The following is an 18,788-nucleotide window of genomic DNA, read 5'->3' on the forward strand; positions in this document are numbered from 1 at the left end:
AAGTGGTTACAAACGGTAACTTTTAACATCTCCCTTGCAATCGAAGGGAGCAGAGACGGCCAGAGAAGCTTCATTCCATAGCCTGAACCAAAATTTAATAACCTATTAACAGAAATTAAATCAACATCATTCATCTCAACTACAATAACATTTCCAATAAAGTATACTCGACAGTGCATGTGGGCTTTTTAAAAAAATTACAGTATTTAAATCCAAATCAAACCTTTGAGAAACCCAAAGATCCCTCCACCCCCAGAATGTCCTAGGGTCTTATAGAATCCAATCCCTACTTAAAGCCTGTCTTTAAAAGAAGCCTGCCAGCAAGCACTGAGTTGGTATCAGTACTCAAAACACGGGTCACCAGGGTAGGTATGGCCCACAAACACCTCTTGGCAAACCTAGGATTCAAGTAAAGTGTGCCACCTGCAGACCTGCTGCCCTTTGGTTTCCTTCATTTCCTCCCAATGGTCTTGCTCCTCCCCTCCACTACTGTTTTGACCCAGAGCAATCCAACCAATCATCTCTTTACGCTTCATGGTACGCCTGTTATACACAGAAATCACCAACGTAACGTCAGAGAGCTGAAAGAGGGCCACCTGGAAAACAAAGGTCTCCTTATAGTCAGGATTGGGCTGACCACGTCGGATGGAGGTCTTGCAGCGGGACATCTCTTGACCCACAGAACTGAGAAGAAAGAGCTTTCCATATGTATCTGAGGAAACAATGGAAATGAGAAAACATCAGTGCCTTCCGTTTTGCTAGTTTAATTGCAATATCTACACGGGCTGTACATTTTTCCTTTTTAACATACTGAGCAGCATCTTTAGGCCTGGAACTTGCTGTAGGACTAACACATCTTACATGAGCTCTTCAGGAAAGGGATTATTACCTTTATGCTTAATGTTTCATGCGGCCCACCATGGGGCACCTTGCTGATGTTCATTAGAAGCTCTGTATGTGCAAGGGTATGTACATGCATGGGCACGTGTGCAACGGTATTTGTGGACATGCACAGTTCTTCATCCACATTTTATTTATGTAACTATAAATATACATTTTGCTCTATGTGTCTTTCTTTTCATTGTCAAAGGGCTGTTTATGCCTAAAGAGTCTCTTCTCTTCTCATTCTCTACATATTCTTTGGACCATGTTATCCACTCAGTGACAACTACCAGATCTGTATCTCTGGCCTAGACTTCCCTCCCAAGCTCAAGATCTAACTGAATATCATACTTCTTCTTGTGGAAATCCCATCTCACACTTGTCACGTCTCCAACCCTTAAAAACTTGCTGTTTTAGTATTCTCCAGCCCTGTGAATGGTAGCATCATCTGCTCAAGTACCCAAGTCAGAATTCAGGACGGCATTTTTGACTAGACTGGCTTCCTTACCCCTAGTCCAGTCAATCAACCACCAAGTTCTGTTGATTCTACCTCCTCAATAGCTCCCAAATCCACCCACTTCCTTGCATCTCAATGCCACTGAACTCTCAGTGTACACCATCAGCTCAGGTCACCAGCATTTCCCACTTGCATTACTGCAAGTTTCTTCACTGATCTCCACTCACTGAATTGTCAGAGGGGTCTTTGTAAAATGCAGATCTGGTTGTGTCACTCTCCCTAATAAACAAAGACTAAACCTTCAATACATCCCACTAGTCTCAGGATAAAAGCTAAATTTCTCGGTATAGACCACATACCCTGACACTTTTATCTTCCAGTTTCATTATGCACCACCGTTGCCTTTATACACTGCATCCCCACTACACTGAATACCTTATCCTTCCAACCCACTCTGCTGTCTTTCCCTTTCACTTCTGCATAAGCTATACATGCCCAGATATCCCGAATGATATCTACCTTCACGTGACTTCTATTCATTAGTTTAGTCTGGATGTCATCTTATTCTGGAATCTTTGCTGACCACTTCCCCCCATGCTGACCATCTGTGGGCTCCACCAAAATCTAGTTTAGCCTCTCTCAGCACTTATTACCCAGTATTTCCATTGCCTGCTTACTTGTCTGCAAAACTGTCAGTTCCCAGATGGGAGAAAGAGAGACTGCCCTGTTTACCACTGTACCCCCGTGCCTGGGGTAATGCCTAACATGTGGTAGACACTCAGTAAATATTAAATATTTTGTAATGAATGTCTATGACCAGCCAGGAGGCTCAACTTTCTTTTTTCTTTTGGACTTAAGTTTTCAAACTTGCAAAATGGAGCTAAACCCCTCATTTTATAACCCCTGCACTAGAATGCCATGAGATGATGACTAGTATCATAGGTTTAGTCATTTATAGAAAGTAAGTACTAACATAGTCTATTACTTTTACTAAAATTCCTGAATGGATAATTACAAAGAAAATTATATCCTAAGAAAATTCTATTTTTATTAAAATCATTTATCAATTTCTTGACTTACTCTTAACTACAGATGTTACCACTAATTTATGTGTCCTATCCTTTAAAAAAAAATCTACAAGTTCCGGTGTTTCCCGAATTTTATCATTCTGTACATTCTGTTCAATGCAGGCTAAATGCTGATTAGTGTTTACTGCTCACTTTCCCACCTAACAACCAGTCAAACTTTTTAAAGTGTAAACCCAGAGCTCTGTAATTTACTGTTCTCCACAAGGGCATTGTAAGATAGGAAACAAATTACAACCTGCAGTTTTCTTTCTTTGTTGATCTTTTTCTATTCTCGTTTGATATGTTATTTTATGCAGTTATCTGCTGAGAAACACAAGGTGTGAAATTACACTTCAGGTGTGAAAAACACTCCTCTGTCTCAAAAACAGGGCTCTCCACTCTTCAAACTACTCTATGGAAAAAGCTGTCAGAAAACCAACAATGGGGGAGTGAACTTGTGTTTCTGCAGCTGGACAGCTACACAATTCCTGTAGGAAAAGTTCAATCCAGTCACCAAACTGGTCTGGCAATTCTGCTACCAGTTATGGCAGTGAAAATTGAATCAATCTTTCAGACAAAGACCTGCTCATTTCACAAAGAGAGCAATTTCCAGCTTTATCCTGTCAGAAGATCATTTTCTAATTATGAGAAAGGCTACTTACTCCCAAACCACCATCAATGAAGCTGAATTGTACCTGTATGACAAAAGGGGGAAATAATAATTTTATAAACAATCCAGTCTGAGGACACCTGACCAGAAGAAGAGAAATGTTGCTGATCATTCCAGCTCAAAAGGGAACCTTTTATTGGCTGTAATAATGTGCTTAATTCTTAGTGACCCAGGGCTGTGCCCAGAAAATTCTACTTGTGAGGAATAGTGGGGAGTAAGGCTGGGGTCTTTGGGGGTTCAATGACTTAATCTGATGAGCACCAGTCAGAATGGAAGAGAAAGAGTCAAGTAAATATGCAACTTAAGTGAGCTCTGTTTTAATTCTTTGGAATTGATAATACTTGCTGCAGAGCACCACCGAGTAGTATTTTTTTTATTAAAACAGAAAGTCATAAAAATTATAATCATCCTCATCAGTTCACTCAGTCCCATGTAATTTATTTTTCATCTTGATCTTTTGTTAGCACTTTTATGAATTCATCAGTTTTCCATTAGAGTTCTGAAAATGCTTATTGATTCAGTTCAGCAGTATAGTCAGTTACCAGAAACCTGTACTTGTCAGAGTCTTTTCCATGAATTCGTTGAAGATGAAACCCTTTTATAGGAACATTTTTGCAAAAGCATCACAGTACACCCAGAACTGTCTGTAAACGACAAAAGACTTAAAAACGACCATGGTTAAAGATTTGATGAAAGTTCATAATAATGCAATTGACAAGGAAATATAGTTATTTCTGAATTATACATTTTAAAGTATTAACTAGAATTATGATTTATAACATTATACCAGAACATATAAGATTTTCAGAAATTTCATGTAATATCTGAAACATTTATATTAGCATATTTCCACAAATATCTCAAAGATAGCATTAGTTGTTTTTTGTTTGTTAGTTTTTTTATACTGCAGGTTCTTATTAGTCATCAATTTTATACACATCAGTGTATACATGTCAATCCCAATCGCCCAATTCAGCAAACGACCATCCCCACCCCACAAGTGTTTTCCCCCCTTGGTGTCCATATGTTTGTTCTCTACATCTGTGTCTCAACTTCTGCCCTGCAAACCGGTTCATCTGTACCATTTTTCTAGGTTCCACATATATGCGTTAATATACGATATTTGTTTTTCTCTTTCTGACTTACTTCATTCTGTATGACAGTCTCTACATCCATCCATGTCTCAACAAATGACTCAATTTCGTTCCTTTTTATGGTTAATATTTCATTGTATACATGTACAAATTCTTTATCCATTCATCTGTCGATGGGCATTTAGGTTGCTTCCATGACCTGGCTATTGTAAATAGTGCTGCAATGAACACTGGGGTGCATGTGTCTTTTTGAACTATGGTTTTCTCCGGGTATATGCCCGGTAGTGGGATTGCTGGATCATATGGTAATTCTATTTTTAGTTTTTTAAGGAACCTCCATACTGTTCTCCATAGTGGTTGTATCAATTTACATTCCCACCAACAGTGCAAGAGGGTTCCCTTTTCTCCACACCCTCTCCAGCATTTGTTGTTTATAGATTTTCTGTTGAAGCCCATTCTAACTGGTGTGAGGTGATACCTCATTGTAGTTTTGACTTGCATTTCTCTAGTAATTAGTGATGTTGAACAGCTTTTCATGTGCTTCACGGCTATCTGTATGTCTTCTTGGAGAAATGTCTATTTGGGTCTTCTGCCAGTCTTTGGATTGGGTTCTTTGTTTTTTTAATATTGAGCTGCATGAGCTGTTTATAGTTTCAGATTTTTCATCATTAAAGTATAGGAATGCAGGAGATTTCAGTGCATTAATTTTGTATCCTGCAACTTTACCAAATTCCTTGATTAGCTCTAGTAGTTTTCTGGTGGCATTTTTAGGATTCTCTATGTATAGTATCATGTCATCTGCAAACAGTGACAGTTTTACTTCTTCTTTTCCAATTTGTATTCCTTTCATTGCTTTTATTCTCTGATTGCCATGGCTAGGACTTCCAAAACTATGTTGAATAATAGTGGTGAGAGCAGACGTCCTTGTCTCGTTCCTGACCTTAGAGGAAACGCTATCAGTTTTTCACCATTGAGAATGATGTTTTCTGTGGGTTTGTTATATATGGCCTTTATTATGTTGAGGTAGGTTCCCTCTATGCCCACTTTCTGGAGAGTTTTTATCAAGAATGGGTGTCGAATTTTGTCAAAAGCTTTTTCTGCATCTATTGAGATGATCATATGGTTTTTATTCTTCAATTTGTTAATATGGTGTATCACATTGATTGATTTGCATATATTGAAGAATCCTTGCATCCCTGGGATAAATCCCACTTGATCATGGTGTATGATCCTTTTAATGTGTTGTTGGATTCTGTTTGCTAGTATTTTGTTGAGGATTTTTGCATCTATATTCATCAGTGATATTGGTCTGTAATTTTCTTTTTTTGTAGAATCTTTGTCTGGTCTTGGTATCAGGGTGATGGTGACCTCATAGAATGAGTTTGGGAGTGTTCCTTCCCCCGCAATTTTTTGGAAGAGTTTGAGAAGGATGGGTGTTAGCTCTTCTCTAAAGGTTTGACAGAATTCACCTGTGAGGCCATCTGGTCCCGGACTTTTGTTGTTGGAAGATTTTTATCCACAGTTTCATTACTTGTGATTGGTCTGTTCATATTTTCTGTTTCTTCATGGTTCAGTCTTGGAAGGTTATACCTTTCTAAGAATTTGTCCATTTCTTCCAGGTTGTCCATTTTATTGGCATAGAGTTCTGCGGTGTCTGTTTTAACCTCTCCTTTTGCATTTCTAATTTTATTGATTTGAGTCCTCTCCCTATTTTTCTTGATCAGTCTGGCTAATGGTTTATCAATTTTGTTGATCTTCTCAAAGAACCAGCTTTTAGTTTTATTGATCTTTGCTGTTGTTTACTTTGTTCCTATTTCATTTATTTCTGCTCTGACCTTTATGATTTCTTTCCTTCTGCTAATTTTGGGTTTTGTTTGTTCTTCTTTCTCTAGTTCCTTTAGGTGTAAGGTTAGATTGTTTATTTGAGATTTTTCTTGTTTCTTGAGGTAGGCTTGTATAGTTATAAACTTCCCTCTTAGAACTGCTTTTGCTGCATCCCATAGGTTTTGGATTGTCGTGTTTTCATTGTCATTTGTCTCTAGGTATTGATTTCCTCTTTGATTTCTTCAGTGATCTCTTGGTTATTTAGTAACGTATTGTTTAGCCTCCATGTGTTTACGTTGTTTTCCCTGTAATTCATTTCTAATCTCATAGCGTTGTGGTCAGAAAAGATGCTTGAAATGATTTCAATTTTCTTAAATTTACTGAGGCTTGATTTGTCACCCAAGATGACATCTATCCTGGAGAATGTTCCGTGCGCACTTGAGAAGAAAGTGTAATCTGTTTTTGGATGGAATGTCCTATAAATATTAATTAAATCTATCTGGTCTATTGTGTCATTTAAAGCTTGTTTCCTTATTTATTTTCACTTTGGATGATCTGTCCACTAGTGTAAGTGAGGTGTTAAAGTCCTCCACTATTATTGTATTGCTGTCAATTTCCTCTTTTATAGCCAGTAGCAGTTGCCTTATGTACTGAGATGCTCCTATGTTGGGTGCATATATATTTATAATTGTTATGTCTCCTTCTTGATTGATCCCTTTATCATTATGTAGTGTCCTTCCTTGTCTCTTACTGGGACCCCTATAATGCGGATGTTGTTGCATTTAATGTTGTCTCAGAAGTCTCTTAGGCTGTCTTCAGTTGTTTTCATTCTTTTTTCTTTAGTCTGTTACACAGCAGTGAACTCCACCATTCTGTCTTCCAGGTCACTTTTCTGTTCTTCTGACTCAGTTATTCTGCTATGGATTCCTTCTAGTGTAGTTTTCATTTCAGTTATTGTATTGTTCATTTCTGTTTGTTTGTTCTTTAATTCTTCTAGGGCTTCATTAAACATTTCTTGCATCTTCTCGATCTTTGCCTCCAGTCTTTTTCCGAGGTCCTGGATCATCTCCACTATCATCATTCTGAATTCTTTTTCTGGAAGGTTGCCCATCTCCACTTCATTTAGTTGTTTTTCTGGGGGTTTATCTTGTTCTTTCCTCTGGTACATAGCTGTCTGCCTTTTCATTTTGTCTATCTTTCTGTGAATGTGTTTTTTGTTCCACAGGCTGCAGGATTGTAGTTCTTGCTTCTGCTGTCTGCCCTCTGGTGGATGAGGCTATCTAAGAGGCTTGATGGGAGGGACTGGTGGTGGGTAGAGCTGACTGTTGCTTTGGTGGGCAGAGCTCAGTAAAACTCTAATCCACTTGACTGTTGATGGGCGGGTCTGGGTTCCCTCCCTGTTGCTTGTTTAGCCTGAGGCAACCCAACACTGGAGCCTACCTGGGCTCTTTGGTGGGGTTAATGACAGACTCTAGGAGGGCTCATGCCAAGGAATACTTCCCAGAACTTCTACTGCCAGTGTCCTTGTCCCTACGGTGAGCCACAGCCCACCCCCTGGCCTCTGCAGGAGACCCTCAAACACTAGCAGGTAGGTCTGGTTCAGTCTCCCCTGGGGTCACTGCTCCTTCCCCTGGGTCCCGATACACACACTACTTTGTGTGTGTCCTCGAAGAGTGGAGTCTCTGTTTCTCCCAGTCCTGTCGAAGTCCTGCAATCAATTCCCACTAGGCTTCCAAGTCTGATTCTCTAGGAATTCCTCCTCCCGTTGCCGGACCCCCAGGTTGCGAAGTCTGACATGGAGCTCAGAACTCTCACTCCAGTGGGTGGACTTCCGTGGTATGTGTTCTCCAGTCTGTGAGTCACCCACCCACCAGTTATGGGATTTGATTTTACTGTGATTGCTTCCCTCCTACCATCTCATTGTGGCTTCTCCTTTGTCTTTGGATGTGGGGTATCTTTTCCAGTGAGTTCCAGTGTCTTCCTGTCAATGATTGTCCAGCAGCTAGTTGTGATTCTGGTGTTCTCGCAAGAGGGAGTGAGAGCATGGCCTTCTACTCTGCCATCTTGGTTCCTCCTCCCACCGAGCAGTATTTATCTTCTGCTGATGATTCAGACACCTATTGGTGTCAAAACCATCAACAACAGGCTGAATGGGTCCCGATCCCTAGATCGTCCTGGATGCTGTTCTTCTGACCCAGCCTGCCAACTGCTCTATGGGTCACTTGTCTCTTTCTCCATAAAGGAAGATACCACATGCACCAAAAAAATTATGACAGTAAAATATCTCCAATATATCATGGCACAAAATTACATCATTTGGGACTCAGAAGTCATTTTTCCAAAGGAACAATATAATACCTAACTATTTAACTAACCACAATAGTTAGTTAAATAGCTCATACAAGACACCTGCCAGTGGGCAGCATGACGGTCTACCAATTGTAATAGACTCAGCCTCGGGGAGGGGGTGGGAGTGTGGCACCATGATTCTCTGGGTAAGGGAAAGAATTTGGTCATTTAACCTCCCCTTAGCTTCTAATGTATTCACAATTATAAAATATTTTCAACATACATAAGAGAGAATAATAGTACACATACCCAAGTATGCAGACTTGTGATATTTAGCATTTGTTGTATTTACTATGGACCTTTTTGCTTTTTGTTTGATTTTTAGGAAATAAAGTGTTATAATTGAAGATCCTTGAGTATCCCTCCTAGATCCTGTTTGGTTTGCTCTATCACTAGAGTAATTCCTCTCCTGGATTTGCAGCTCATCATCTTCATGTATGTTTTTAGCCTTTCACTATATAAATAGCTGTAAATAAAGATATCCAAAATACACTTAACAGTATTTTGCACATTTAAGAAGTATTTAATGTTTTACTGTATGTCCTCCCAAAACTTGCCTTTTTTGCATTCAGCATTAAATTTTTTATTACCTATATTATATATACACCTGTGATTCAAGTACTGTATAATGTTCCAGTATATTAATAAACCACAATTTATTCATAATCTTAATTAATGGACATTTTAATTGCTTATAATAACCAAGAAGTGAAAAGATTTCAGTGAACATTTTTCTATATTTTACATTGTACCAATATTTGAGAATTTCTCTAATACATACCTAGAAGTAGATTACTGGCTCTTTACAAATTCTAGAGACAAAATCTTGTTATTTTTATTGCTAATATCTTCTCCCTGCCTGTAACTTATCCTTTTCCTCTGTGTAGTAACTTCTGTAGTATAAATGCTTTAAGTTTTTGTGGAGTCATATTTATCAATGTTTTCTTTTTCAGTTGATATATTTTAAAAAATTGTTTAAGAAATCCTACCCAAACCCAACAGTCTTCCACATTTCTCCTATGAGTCTTAAGAGTGTGTTTTCCACATCTGATCTTTAATCCACCTTAAACTGATCTTTGTGTGTGGTATAAAGTAGGGATCTAATTATTTTTTCCTATATGGGAAGCATTATTCATTTAATAGCCCATTATCTCCCAGCTGATTTGTAATATAATGTCGATCAGATATCGTGTTCAGCTTTAGTGTCCTTCCCCTAACTTGATAATATTTATCATTTTAGAATATATTTTGATCTGCTCAGTAGAATCCTTCTATCATCTTTTTAAAAGCTATTTTAGTTATTTTAAGCTCTTACTTCATTTAATTGGCTCTTGCATATGAATTTGAGAATCAGTCTGTCAAACTCTTTTTTTAAAAAGAAAAAAAAAATACACCAAAAAAAATCTGTGGGGATTTTGATTGGGATCATACTGGGTATATAGATTAATTTGGGGAAAGCTGTTATTTTCACAATATAGATTATACTAAACAATGAACATGGTTTATCTATTTAGTTTTCTTTTGTGTCTTTCAAACAGTGTTGTGATTTTAAAAATAATTTTCTTACTCATCTTTTATTAATGTTATCCTTTGGTACTATAGGTACTGTTACTTTTGTAAATATCCATGTGTTAAAACTCCACTTTCTAACTGTCCTTGACGTATAAGAAAACAAGTTTGTATTTAAAAGAATGTTATTAGTTTAAAATTATAGGTTTTTTTGTATTTTTAATGTAGACAATCATATTTTCTACAAATAATGGCAGTTTTGTTTCCTCCTCTCAAGCTTTAATTTTTATTTCTTTTTCTTATTCTACTGAATTGCCTTGAGTTTCCAGTCTAATGCTGAGTGAGAGTGATGCCAGTGGGAACCCTTACTTCATTCTTGACTTTAAGGGGATTGCAGGATTAAGAATGATGGCTAGTGTCTATTTTCTTAAAACACCCACTGTCAAGGTTAAGCAAGTTCCCTTCCGTTACACAAACTAGTTGTTGATATTTAATACCATTTCTACCTTTCTAAGCTCTTTCCCTTATGAAACATAAAATTACATTCCCCTGAATCTCTTGCAGTACAATCCCAGTTAGAGTCCACTAATGAAAGCAACTTGTATGAGACTGGAAAGTAGAAGGAAAGCGTTGCCACAGCCCTCTAGTCCCAGTTGCAGGCATGTGTACAGGCATTAGCAAGCAGATGACAAATTAGGGTTTTCCCCCATGGTGTTCAAACATCCTTATGAGAATCATCCCTTTCATATGTACACAGCTCAGACTGTACTGGCATCTTTCCTGTGATACCTATACTTCTGGATTTCCTGGAGAGCTTTCTTGACATTTATCACAAGCCTTCCCATGCTTAAAACCTGTAAGAAACAACTTCTGACTCAAAATACCTATTTTGTATTTTCCTGACAAAATGTGACTGATATAGTAACTGGTAATCTGAACTGGAATGCTACCAAAATAAAAACACAAGAATGACCACTGGCCTAGAAGTTGGGTGCCAGGTGATGAAGAAACTAATTATCAGAGGCTAGAACAATGGAGATCCATAATCCATATTATGTGATAGTAAAACCACCATCTACTATAACTTGGAAGGAAGAGCACATGCCTAATGTTTATACAACTAAGGAAACAGACTGAAAAACAGAACGTTAGAAGTGTGTATTTGTACTACTAGCTTTATTTGGGGGGTGAGGGTGAAAAGTAAGCTTGGGAAAGAACTGACCAATGTGCAAGGAAAAAGAGAATCCTGAAATTCAGACCCTTCTGTGGTTGGAAAAGTTCCTTGCTTCCAGACCTCCAAACAGTAAGAGACGGATTTTAAAAGGCTTCAAACAACAAAGGCCCAGTAAACCTTCTTAGGGGAATAATGTGATAGTGACTCAGGTTAAGTATCAAATTAAGGATGTAGGCTTCACACCAGATTTTAGTTGACTGAGCCATGTGACTGAGGTTTGAATAACAGAATATGAGAAGTGGTAAATATCACCTTCAATCACAGCTATAGGCAACCACTCCCCCGTCTCTTCCCCTTCCATGACAACAAAGCAGGTCACATTTTGAATATAATATTATCACCTCATTAAATGGAAAGAACCTGTATGCCTTAGTCACAGCTTAGAGGAGAGGCACCTGCTTTACTTTGGACTGTGATGCAAGGGAGAAAGAAACCTTTGCTGTTAAGCCACGAACTCTGCAGAATTTGTCGTTGCATCATAGCCTAGTCTATATGAATACACCTTCTATTATTCCTCTGCTTTGAGTTATTTTTATCAATAATGGATAGTGCATTTTATCAAGAGCTTCTTTTGCAACTATTGACATGATCAGGTTTTCTCATAAATCAATTGGTATGTGAACTGCAGTAGATTTTCCTAATATTAAGTCATTCTTGCATTCCTGAACTAAACCCAATTTGTTGGTAATTAGTATTTCTTTTTCTTATACATTGTGAGGCTATGTGGGCGCAATATAAATTGCAGTATATGTGAGAGGATGTGAGGAGGGGGACAGGGAAAGATTGGGAGGAAGAGAAATATTAATCTAATGTTATATCTACCTTTTACATAGCAGTCTTAGTCCCTTTACATTTATTATGATCACTGATATATTTTGATTTATTTTTATTGTTTTGGTTTGTGCTATCTATTCTGTATTTTCTAGGCTTTTAAATATCTCTTTCTGCTTTCTATTGGATTAACTGAATTTTCTTTATTCTAATTTAGCCTCCCTACTGGTTTGAAAGTTGGAAATTTTAACATGTACACTTGACTTAATGTCTAAAATGAATCAATATGTCTACCCTCTTTTTAAGCAACATAAGTACCTTAGAATTCTTTGATTTCTATCTCCCCTTCGTATCCTTCATGTTATTCCTGCCCGGAATTTCATTTCCACGTTGTTGTTGTAGTTCCAACATTAGGCATGTTTCCTACTATTGCTGTTTCTGCTTTATGCAGTTTATACATGCTTACCTTTACCTACATGTTGATCTTTTTGTTCTTGTTGTTCATTTTCCTTTCTTGCACTTCACTACTTCCTTCTAAGTTCGATTTCTTTCTCCCTGAAATAACATCAGTTAGTAGCTCTTCCACTGATAAACCCTTTCAAACTTTGTGAAAAAGATCTTTATTCTTCCTTCACTCGAAAAGAATAGTAAGTTGAGAGTACTTTTTTCTCTTTGATGATATTCCCCCCCTTGTCCTCAGCTTTCTATCGTTGCTGTTAATAAGCCTGTCCTTAGTCTGTCATTCTTCTGCAGAAAGCTGTTTTTTTTTTTTTAAAAAGCAGCTTTATTGAGATATAACTCACATACCATGGTAACTGTATTTTCTCCCCTGTTGCTTTTCAGATTTTCTAACTTTGATATTGTTGTGAGAATTAAATGAGATGATGTAAGTATAGGAATATCCCATATGCAATCAATAAGTTATTGCCACATACAAATCTTCATATGAATTGGCCCTAATTCTAAGCACATAATGGCTATTAGTAAGTACTCGCTATACTTAGCTTTAAAAGAAGGTGGTATGTCCTATATCTGTTCATTTCCATGTAGTCCATTTTTCCCCTGCCTTCCATCTGTAGAGTGTACCCCCCTGCATCCCACTTGTTCTTCACACTAAACACGAGCCAGCTTGATTTGCTTTTTTGTTTTTCCTTCCTCTAGTCTCTGCTATTGTGAGTACCTAACAAGGTTAATGAGCTGCTGCTGTAAGTATTATCATTTAGGACGTAATTATCACATGTGGCTAATCATGCACATGCTGAGAGGCTGGGGAACTTGTTGTTTTTAACTGGAGGGGACATCTTAATGATAGTTTTTGACAAGGACCATTATATGGGTGTATATATACACAGTGCAGTAATGCATTGTAGAAGGACGAAGAAAGAGAACCTGCCAACAGAACAGCTAATACTTTTTTAAAAAAACGTAGACTTGTATCAGTAATATTATCTAGTTAACCTTATTTAATAGGGAAAGAAATTAAATTCAGAGACGTTAAATCAAATGTGGAGGCCATGCAGTAACTGGGTGGCAAGTCCAGGAAAAGAACAGAACAGAGCTGCTAAACTGTTAGTGAATTGCTTTCCCATGAAGCCAAATTCAGAAGATAACCAAATATTTCTAATTCTCAATGGTAACTTTTTCAAAAGCTTCTGTAAATGTGTATCAGCAATGGAATATTACTCAGTCATAAAAAGGAACTAAACTGAGTTATTTGTAGTGAGTTGGATGGACATAGAGACTGTCATACAGAGTGAAGTAAGTCAGAAAGAGAAAAACAAATACTGTATGCTAACACATATATATGGAATCTAAAAAAGGAAAAAAAAGAAAAAGAAAGTGGTCAGAAGAAGCTAGGGGCAAGACGGGAATAAAGATGCAGACCTACTAGAGAATGGATTTGAGGATACAGGGAAGGGGAAGGGTAAGCTGGGACAAAGTGAGAGAGTGGCATAGACATATATATACTACCAAATGTAAAACAGATAGCTAGTGGGAAGCAGCCACATAGCACAGGGAGATCAGCTCAGTGCTTTGTGACCACCTAGAGGGGTGAGATAGGGAGGGTGGGAGGGAGGGAGATGCAAGAGGGAAGAGATATGGGGACATATGTATATGTATAACTGATTCACTTTGTTATAAAGGAGAAATTGACACACCATTGTAAAGCAATTATACTCTAATAAAGATGTTAAAAACTAAGAAAATTTAAAAAAATAAAAAATACATCATAAAGATCAGAAATAAATGAAAAAAAGAAAGTCTATTAGGATTTCAGATGTCTAGAAGGCACAATAAGAGGCTTTTTCACCTGGACCATCTGCCATGTACAGATGTGGAAACTATCCCTTGCCATCGGATTTGTAGACTAGCCTGTACCACCTTAACAGCAAAAATGATAACACTGACCACACGTACTAAGTGAGATTTTACCTTGGAAGTGCCTGGAATGGTTCTTGGCACACTGTTACCTGACCTGAGCTAAGATTAGTTCATTTTGTTAACTTGCTTATATATTGTTTCTGAATAGGTTCTATGGAATAGTTTCAGTAATTTTCAAATAGCCTATTTTATCTTCCCTAGCCCACCTAGGATTTGAAATATATATATACATATTTAAAATTTTATAATACGAGCATTTTCACCAGAATGAAAGGAATGAAGGAAGGAAGAAAGGGAGGGAGGGAGGGAGGTATAAAAACCTGCCTACCTTTCTATCTATCTGTCTGATGAATAGAGAAAAGGTTAAAGTTAGAAATAAAGAAATGCCCAACCACATACTTTGTCTTGGGATGGATGTGGTTTATGGAGGATGCTACAGAAGAAGCCTGCAGGTTCATTTGCTTGGTACCCTGTCTATTCCATCCAAAACTGAGTCAAAGGAATAAGGTCGGAACTTGAGATGTCATCATAATTAAAAAAAAAAAATGTAATGCCCACCACAGTAGCCCCTATCAATGGCTAGACTCTTGTTTTATTTTTATCTACCTGGCCCAGCTGAACTATTCCAGACCAGACCAGATTTTCATGCACAATATTTTATAACAAATTTTCAAATATGCTGAAAATTCAAAATAATTATACAGTGGATACCCATATACCCATCACCTAGATTCTTCAATTGTTATATTTTTCTCCATTTATGCTATGGACTGAATGTATGTATCCCAAAATTCATATGTTGAAGTCCTAATCCCCGATGTGATGCTATTTGAATGTGGGATCTTTGGGAGATAATTAGGTCATGAGGGTGGAGCCCTCATGAATGGGATTAGTGCCCTTATAAGAACAGACATGAGAGAGATGTTGTCTCCACCATGTGAAGATACAGCAAGAAGATATCTGTCTACAAACCAGGAAGAGGGTTCTCATCAGGAACCAAATCACCTGATACCTTGATCTTGAACTTCCCAGCCTCCAGAACTGTGAGAAGTAAATTTCTGTTGTCTAAGCCACCCAACCTATGGTATTTCTGTTATGGTAGCCTGAGCTAACAGCATTTGCTTTTTCACATATCTATGCATCTATCTATCCATCAATCCATCACAGCTGTAGCCATCATTGTTCTTTACCCCTAAACATTTCAGCATATGTTTCATTAACTAGAGTTCAATAATTTATGGCTTTTTTCTATTATAAGGTAAAATTTACATGCAGTGAAATGCACAAAGCCTAGTACAATTCAGTAAGTTTTAACAAATGCAAACATCCATTTAACCCACACCCCTGTCAAAATGTAGAATATGTCCATCACCCCAGAATATTCCCTCATGTTCATGCCCAGTCCATCTTGATGCCAATACCAATCCCGAAGCAACCACTCCTCTTCTGCTTTTCTTCACTATATGTAAATAAGTTTTGCCTGTTTTAGAACCTCATATAAATGGAATCATACACTAGGTACTCAGTGTGATTTTGAGATTCCTCCATGTTGTTGAATGCCTCAGTTAATTTCACTCCTTTTATATTGCTGAATAGTATTCCACTATGGAAATATATCTTAATTTGTTTATTCATCCATGAGGACATAAGGGCTCTTTGCAATTTTTCCATACTATGAGTAAAGCTGCTACAAACATTCTTGTTCCTGTTTTTTTTTTTAAACTTATGGGTAAATGCCTAAGAATGGAACTGCTGGATTTTCAGTGCATGTTTACCTATATAAGAAACTACCAAGCCTCTTCACAAAGCTGTTATTCCATTTTACACAATCACTAAGAATGTATTCTCCACAGCCTCACCAATACTTGAGGGAATCTGTCTTTTAAGTTTTAACCATTCTGGGGTGGGGGGCGGGGTGGGGGCGGGGCAAGGTGTGGTAGAGACTCATCTCTAGGAATGCTCCCACCAGCTCCTGCCCATTGGAGCAAAACCTGCCTTTCACTGAGCCTTCTCCCCCAAGGATTTGCCTCAAAAATCTTGAGTGGGGAGCTTACATCTCATTGGTTTATTTCTTCTAAGACCCTAAAAGAGAAGAGGAACTCCATCTATTATTTGTTCACCTCTCCTCTATCTTGCTTAGAAAGAAAAGTTTAAAATACCAGAATAGTCATCTAGCTGGATCAAGTTGGCAAGTTCACAGTTATCTTTTGGTTCATGATATATTTTGATGCAAAAGATTCTCTCTTCTAAATCCTAGCCTTTGTCTCTTTCCATCAAGATTTAGCACCTTCAATATTCTAGAGAGGAGAAGTCCCCACTCCACAGGCTCAACCTCTTTTCCTTTGGGCTTCCCTAAGAACCATTCTTCACATTATAATAGCCAGCCTGCAAGGCAGGATTGATGTCCCCTTTCTGCAGAGGTCACCACCTCTGAGATGAGGGTCTCAAGCACAGGATTTGTGACCCTCACACACGTTTCTACCGGTGACTTTCCCCTGGCAGGCAGCTCCCTTGGGGTGCACTCTGACACAGGGCTCTGAGGCTAAGCCTGCCCTCCTTCCACCTTCACCAGGGAGATGAGTGCACTTCGCCGCCTCCCTCCTCCACTCCCCACTCCAGGCCTATTCATCTTCCAGCTTGCATCCTCTCCCCTTCACACCCTCTTTCTTCCAACGATGCTCAGTTACCTCATAAAACTATTGTTCCCTCATCCTCTCTCTCTCTTATTCTGTTCCATATGGGAACTAAAATTGTATCCTAAGCTTGCGTGATGACTGCCAAAGTCCTGTTAGTGGTGTAAGGAAGTGAGACATAATGAAGGACCAATGTCGTCAACATCTCAAGCCCTTGAAAGTACCAAGAGGTCCCTTTCAGAATCTCCACAAAAGAAACTTCTACTTTCTCAACCCCCCCTAATTAAACTGGCTTTTCCTCAAGTACCAGCATTCTATGTAAACAAAAAACTTTTGTCTTCACTATTGGGTTTCTGCTTTAATTAATAGCATCACAGCAACACTATCTTCTATTACTTTGGTCACAAAGATACAGCATGTCAGTTACATTTGTCAGTTAAACTGTAGCACTATTCTATGAAAAATCATGTAAATGCAAAACTGACTTAAACTTCTGGAATGAAATTAGTTTCAAAATGAGGACTTGCCTTTTTTCCTACTCAGTTTTAAATATTTGTTATAAGAGTTTCCTCTATGGCATATTTTCTTTTATATAGAAATGCATGAAGTTTCACGAGCACCATTCTCAACATCACAGCTTTATATGTAGTATCCCTACCTAGAAAGTATATATTATTATGATCCCATTTTACAGATGAGGAAACTGAGAGTCGAAAAAGTTTAGTAACTCACACCTAGTAAGTGACAAAGACCTTAGATTGGCACACTCCAGTTGATGCTTTCTTAGCCACCATGCTGTCCTTCTCCCCTGTATTGCCTGGGATGACCCAGCATGCAAATTAAAGCTTCCCAGCACGGACTGGAATAGGCCATGATTGTGTGATCCACCTCCACATCATTCTCTGCAGCTGCACCATGTTCTTCCCTGAAAATTTTTCAGATCTCACCAAATCTCAGGAAGACAGGGAAAGAGATCAGAAAAGGCTCTGCAGGGAAAGCAGTAAATCCAGATCTTTAGTAAATCCAGAGCTTTTTTTTTAAAAAAAAGCTGTATCTGGAAAAAAGAGTCTAGCCATGCAATTAATAATCAACACCTACTATGGATTTTAAATAGCTCTTACCTGGTTCTGAGAGTCGATACAGAATATGGCCTATGCCTCTGGTCTCTTCTGTTCTCCAGAGTGCTGGGCTTTCCTTACTAACTTGCTCTAATGCCTTTAACACAGACTGACTAACAAGATACTATTGAACAGAGACATTGTGGGTGGCAGCACAGTTAAAGACTAAAAGGAGTGAGAGCCCAGATTTGGTTGTAGGAGCTGACCTTTTTCTACCAGCTCAGCTGGCTCTTCATGGGATGCTGACATGTGAGGCCAGAGTCCATTGCCTCTTGCAGCCTATCAAGGCTGACTTCGTCCTTATTTCAGCAAGTTTTGGCTGCCTGGGGTGGACACCCTCACTTATGCTCCACTCTACCCAATTCTATTTTACTTTCTCGGACTCAAAAGGCTGGAATTTCAACAGCATTTTCCAGACTCTCTTGCAGCTAGAATTCTAGATATAAATTAGATTCCTCAAATTAGATATGGTTGCATGAGAGCCAGAAGGCAGAAGTGAGGCAGAAACCATCTTCCCACCCTTTCTTAAGCTGTTTTTGCTGATAAGCAAGATCATTAAAGATGAGCTGATTTTTTTAGCAGCAAAGGTTCAATCTCTAGCTTCTTGGGTATTGAGAGACAATTTGGCGGCAGCAGCCACAGCATCTTTATTCTGGCTTCCTGAGCCCTGGACGGCAGCTGCGCGAGTATGTCTTGAGCTGCTCTTTCCAGGTGTGATCTCAGAAGCTGCCCTGGTGAGTCAGGCCTGGATTGCCCCACATCTTCCTGTTCCACCTCCTCCACCATCAACCACATAAC

At 38.4% G+C, this 18,788-nt stretch overlaps 1 protein-coding gene across 1 annotated transcript in view; it reads right to left on the reverse strand.

Moving 5' to 3' along the window:
- Positions 1-398: 398 nt before the first annotated feature.
- SYT16 (synaptotagmin 16) overlaps positions 399-18,788 on the reverse strand; it is a 110,075-nt gene continuing 91,685 nt past the window's right edge. The window contains exon 6 of the mRNA XM_024748413.1: positions 399-712. Coding sequence (XP_024604181.1) covers positions 399-712 — 314 coding nt within the window. The remainder of the gene's footprint in view (positions 713-18,788) is intronic.

This window comes from Neophocaena asiaeorientalis, unplaced genomic scaffold, assembly GCF_003031525.2.
Source record: "Neophocaena asiaeorientalis asiaeorientalis breed wild unplaced genomic scaffold, Neophocaena_asiaeorientalis_V1.1 scaffold698, whole genome shotgun sequence".
NCBI lineage: Eukaryota > Metazoa > Chordata > Mammalia > Artiodactyla > Phocoenidae > Neophocaena > Neophocaena asiaeorientalis.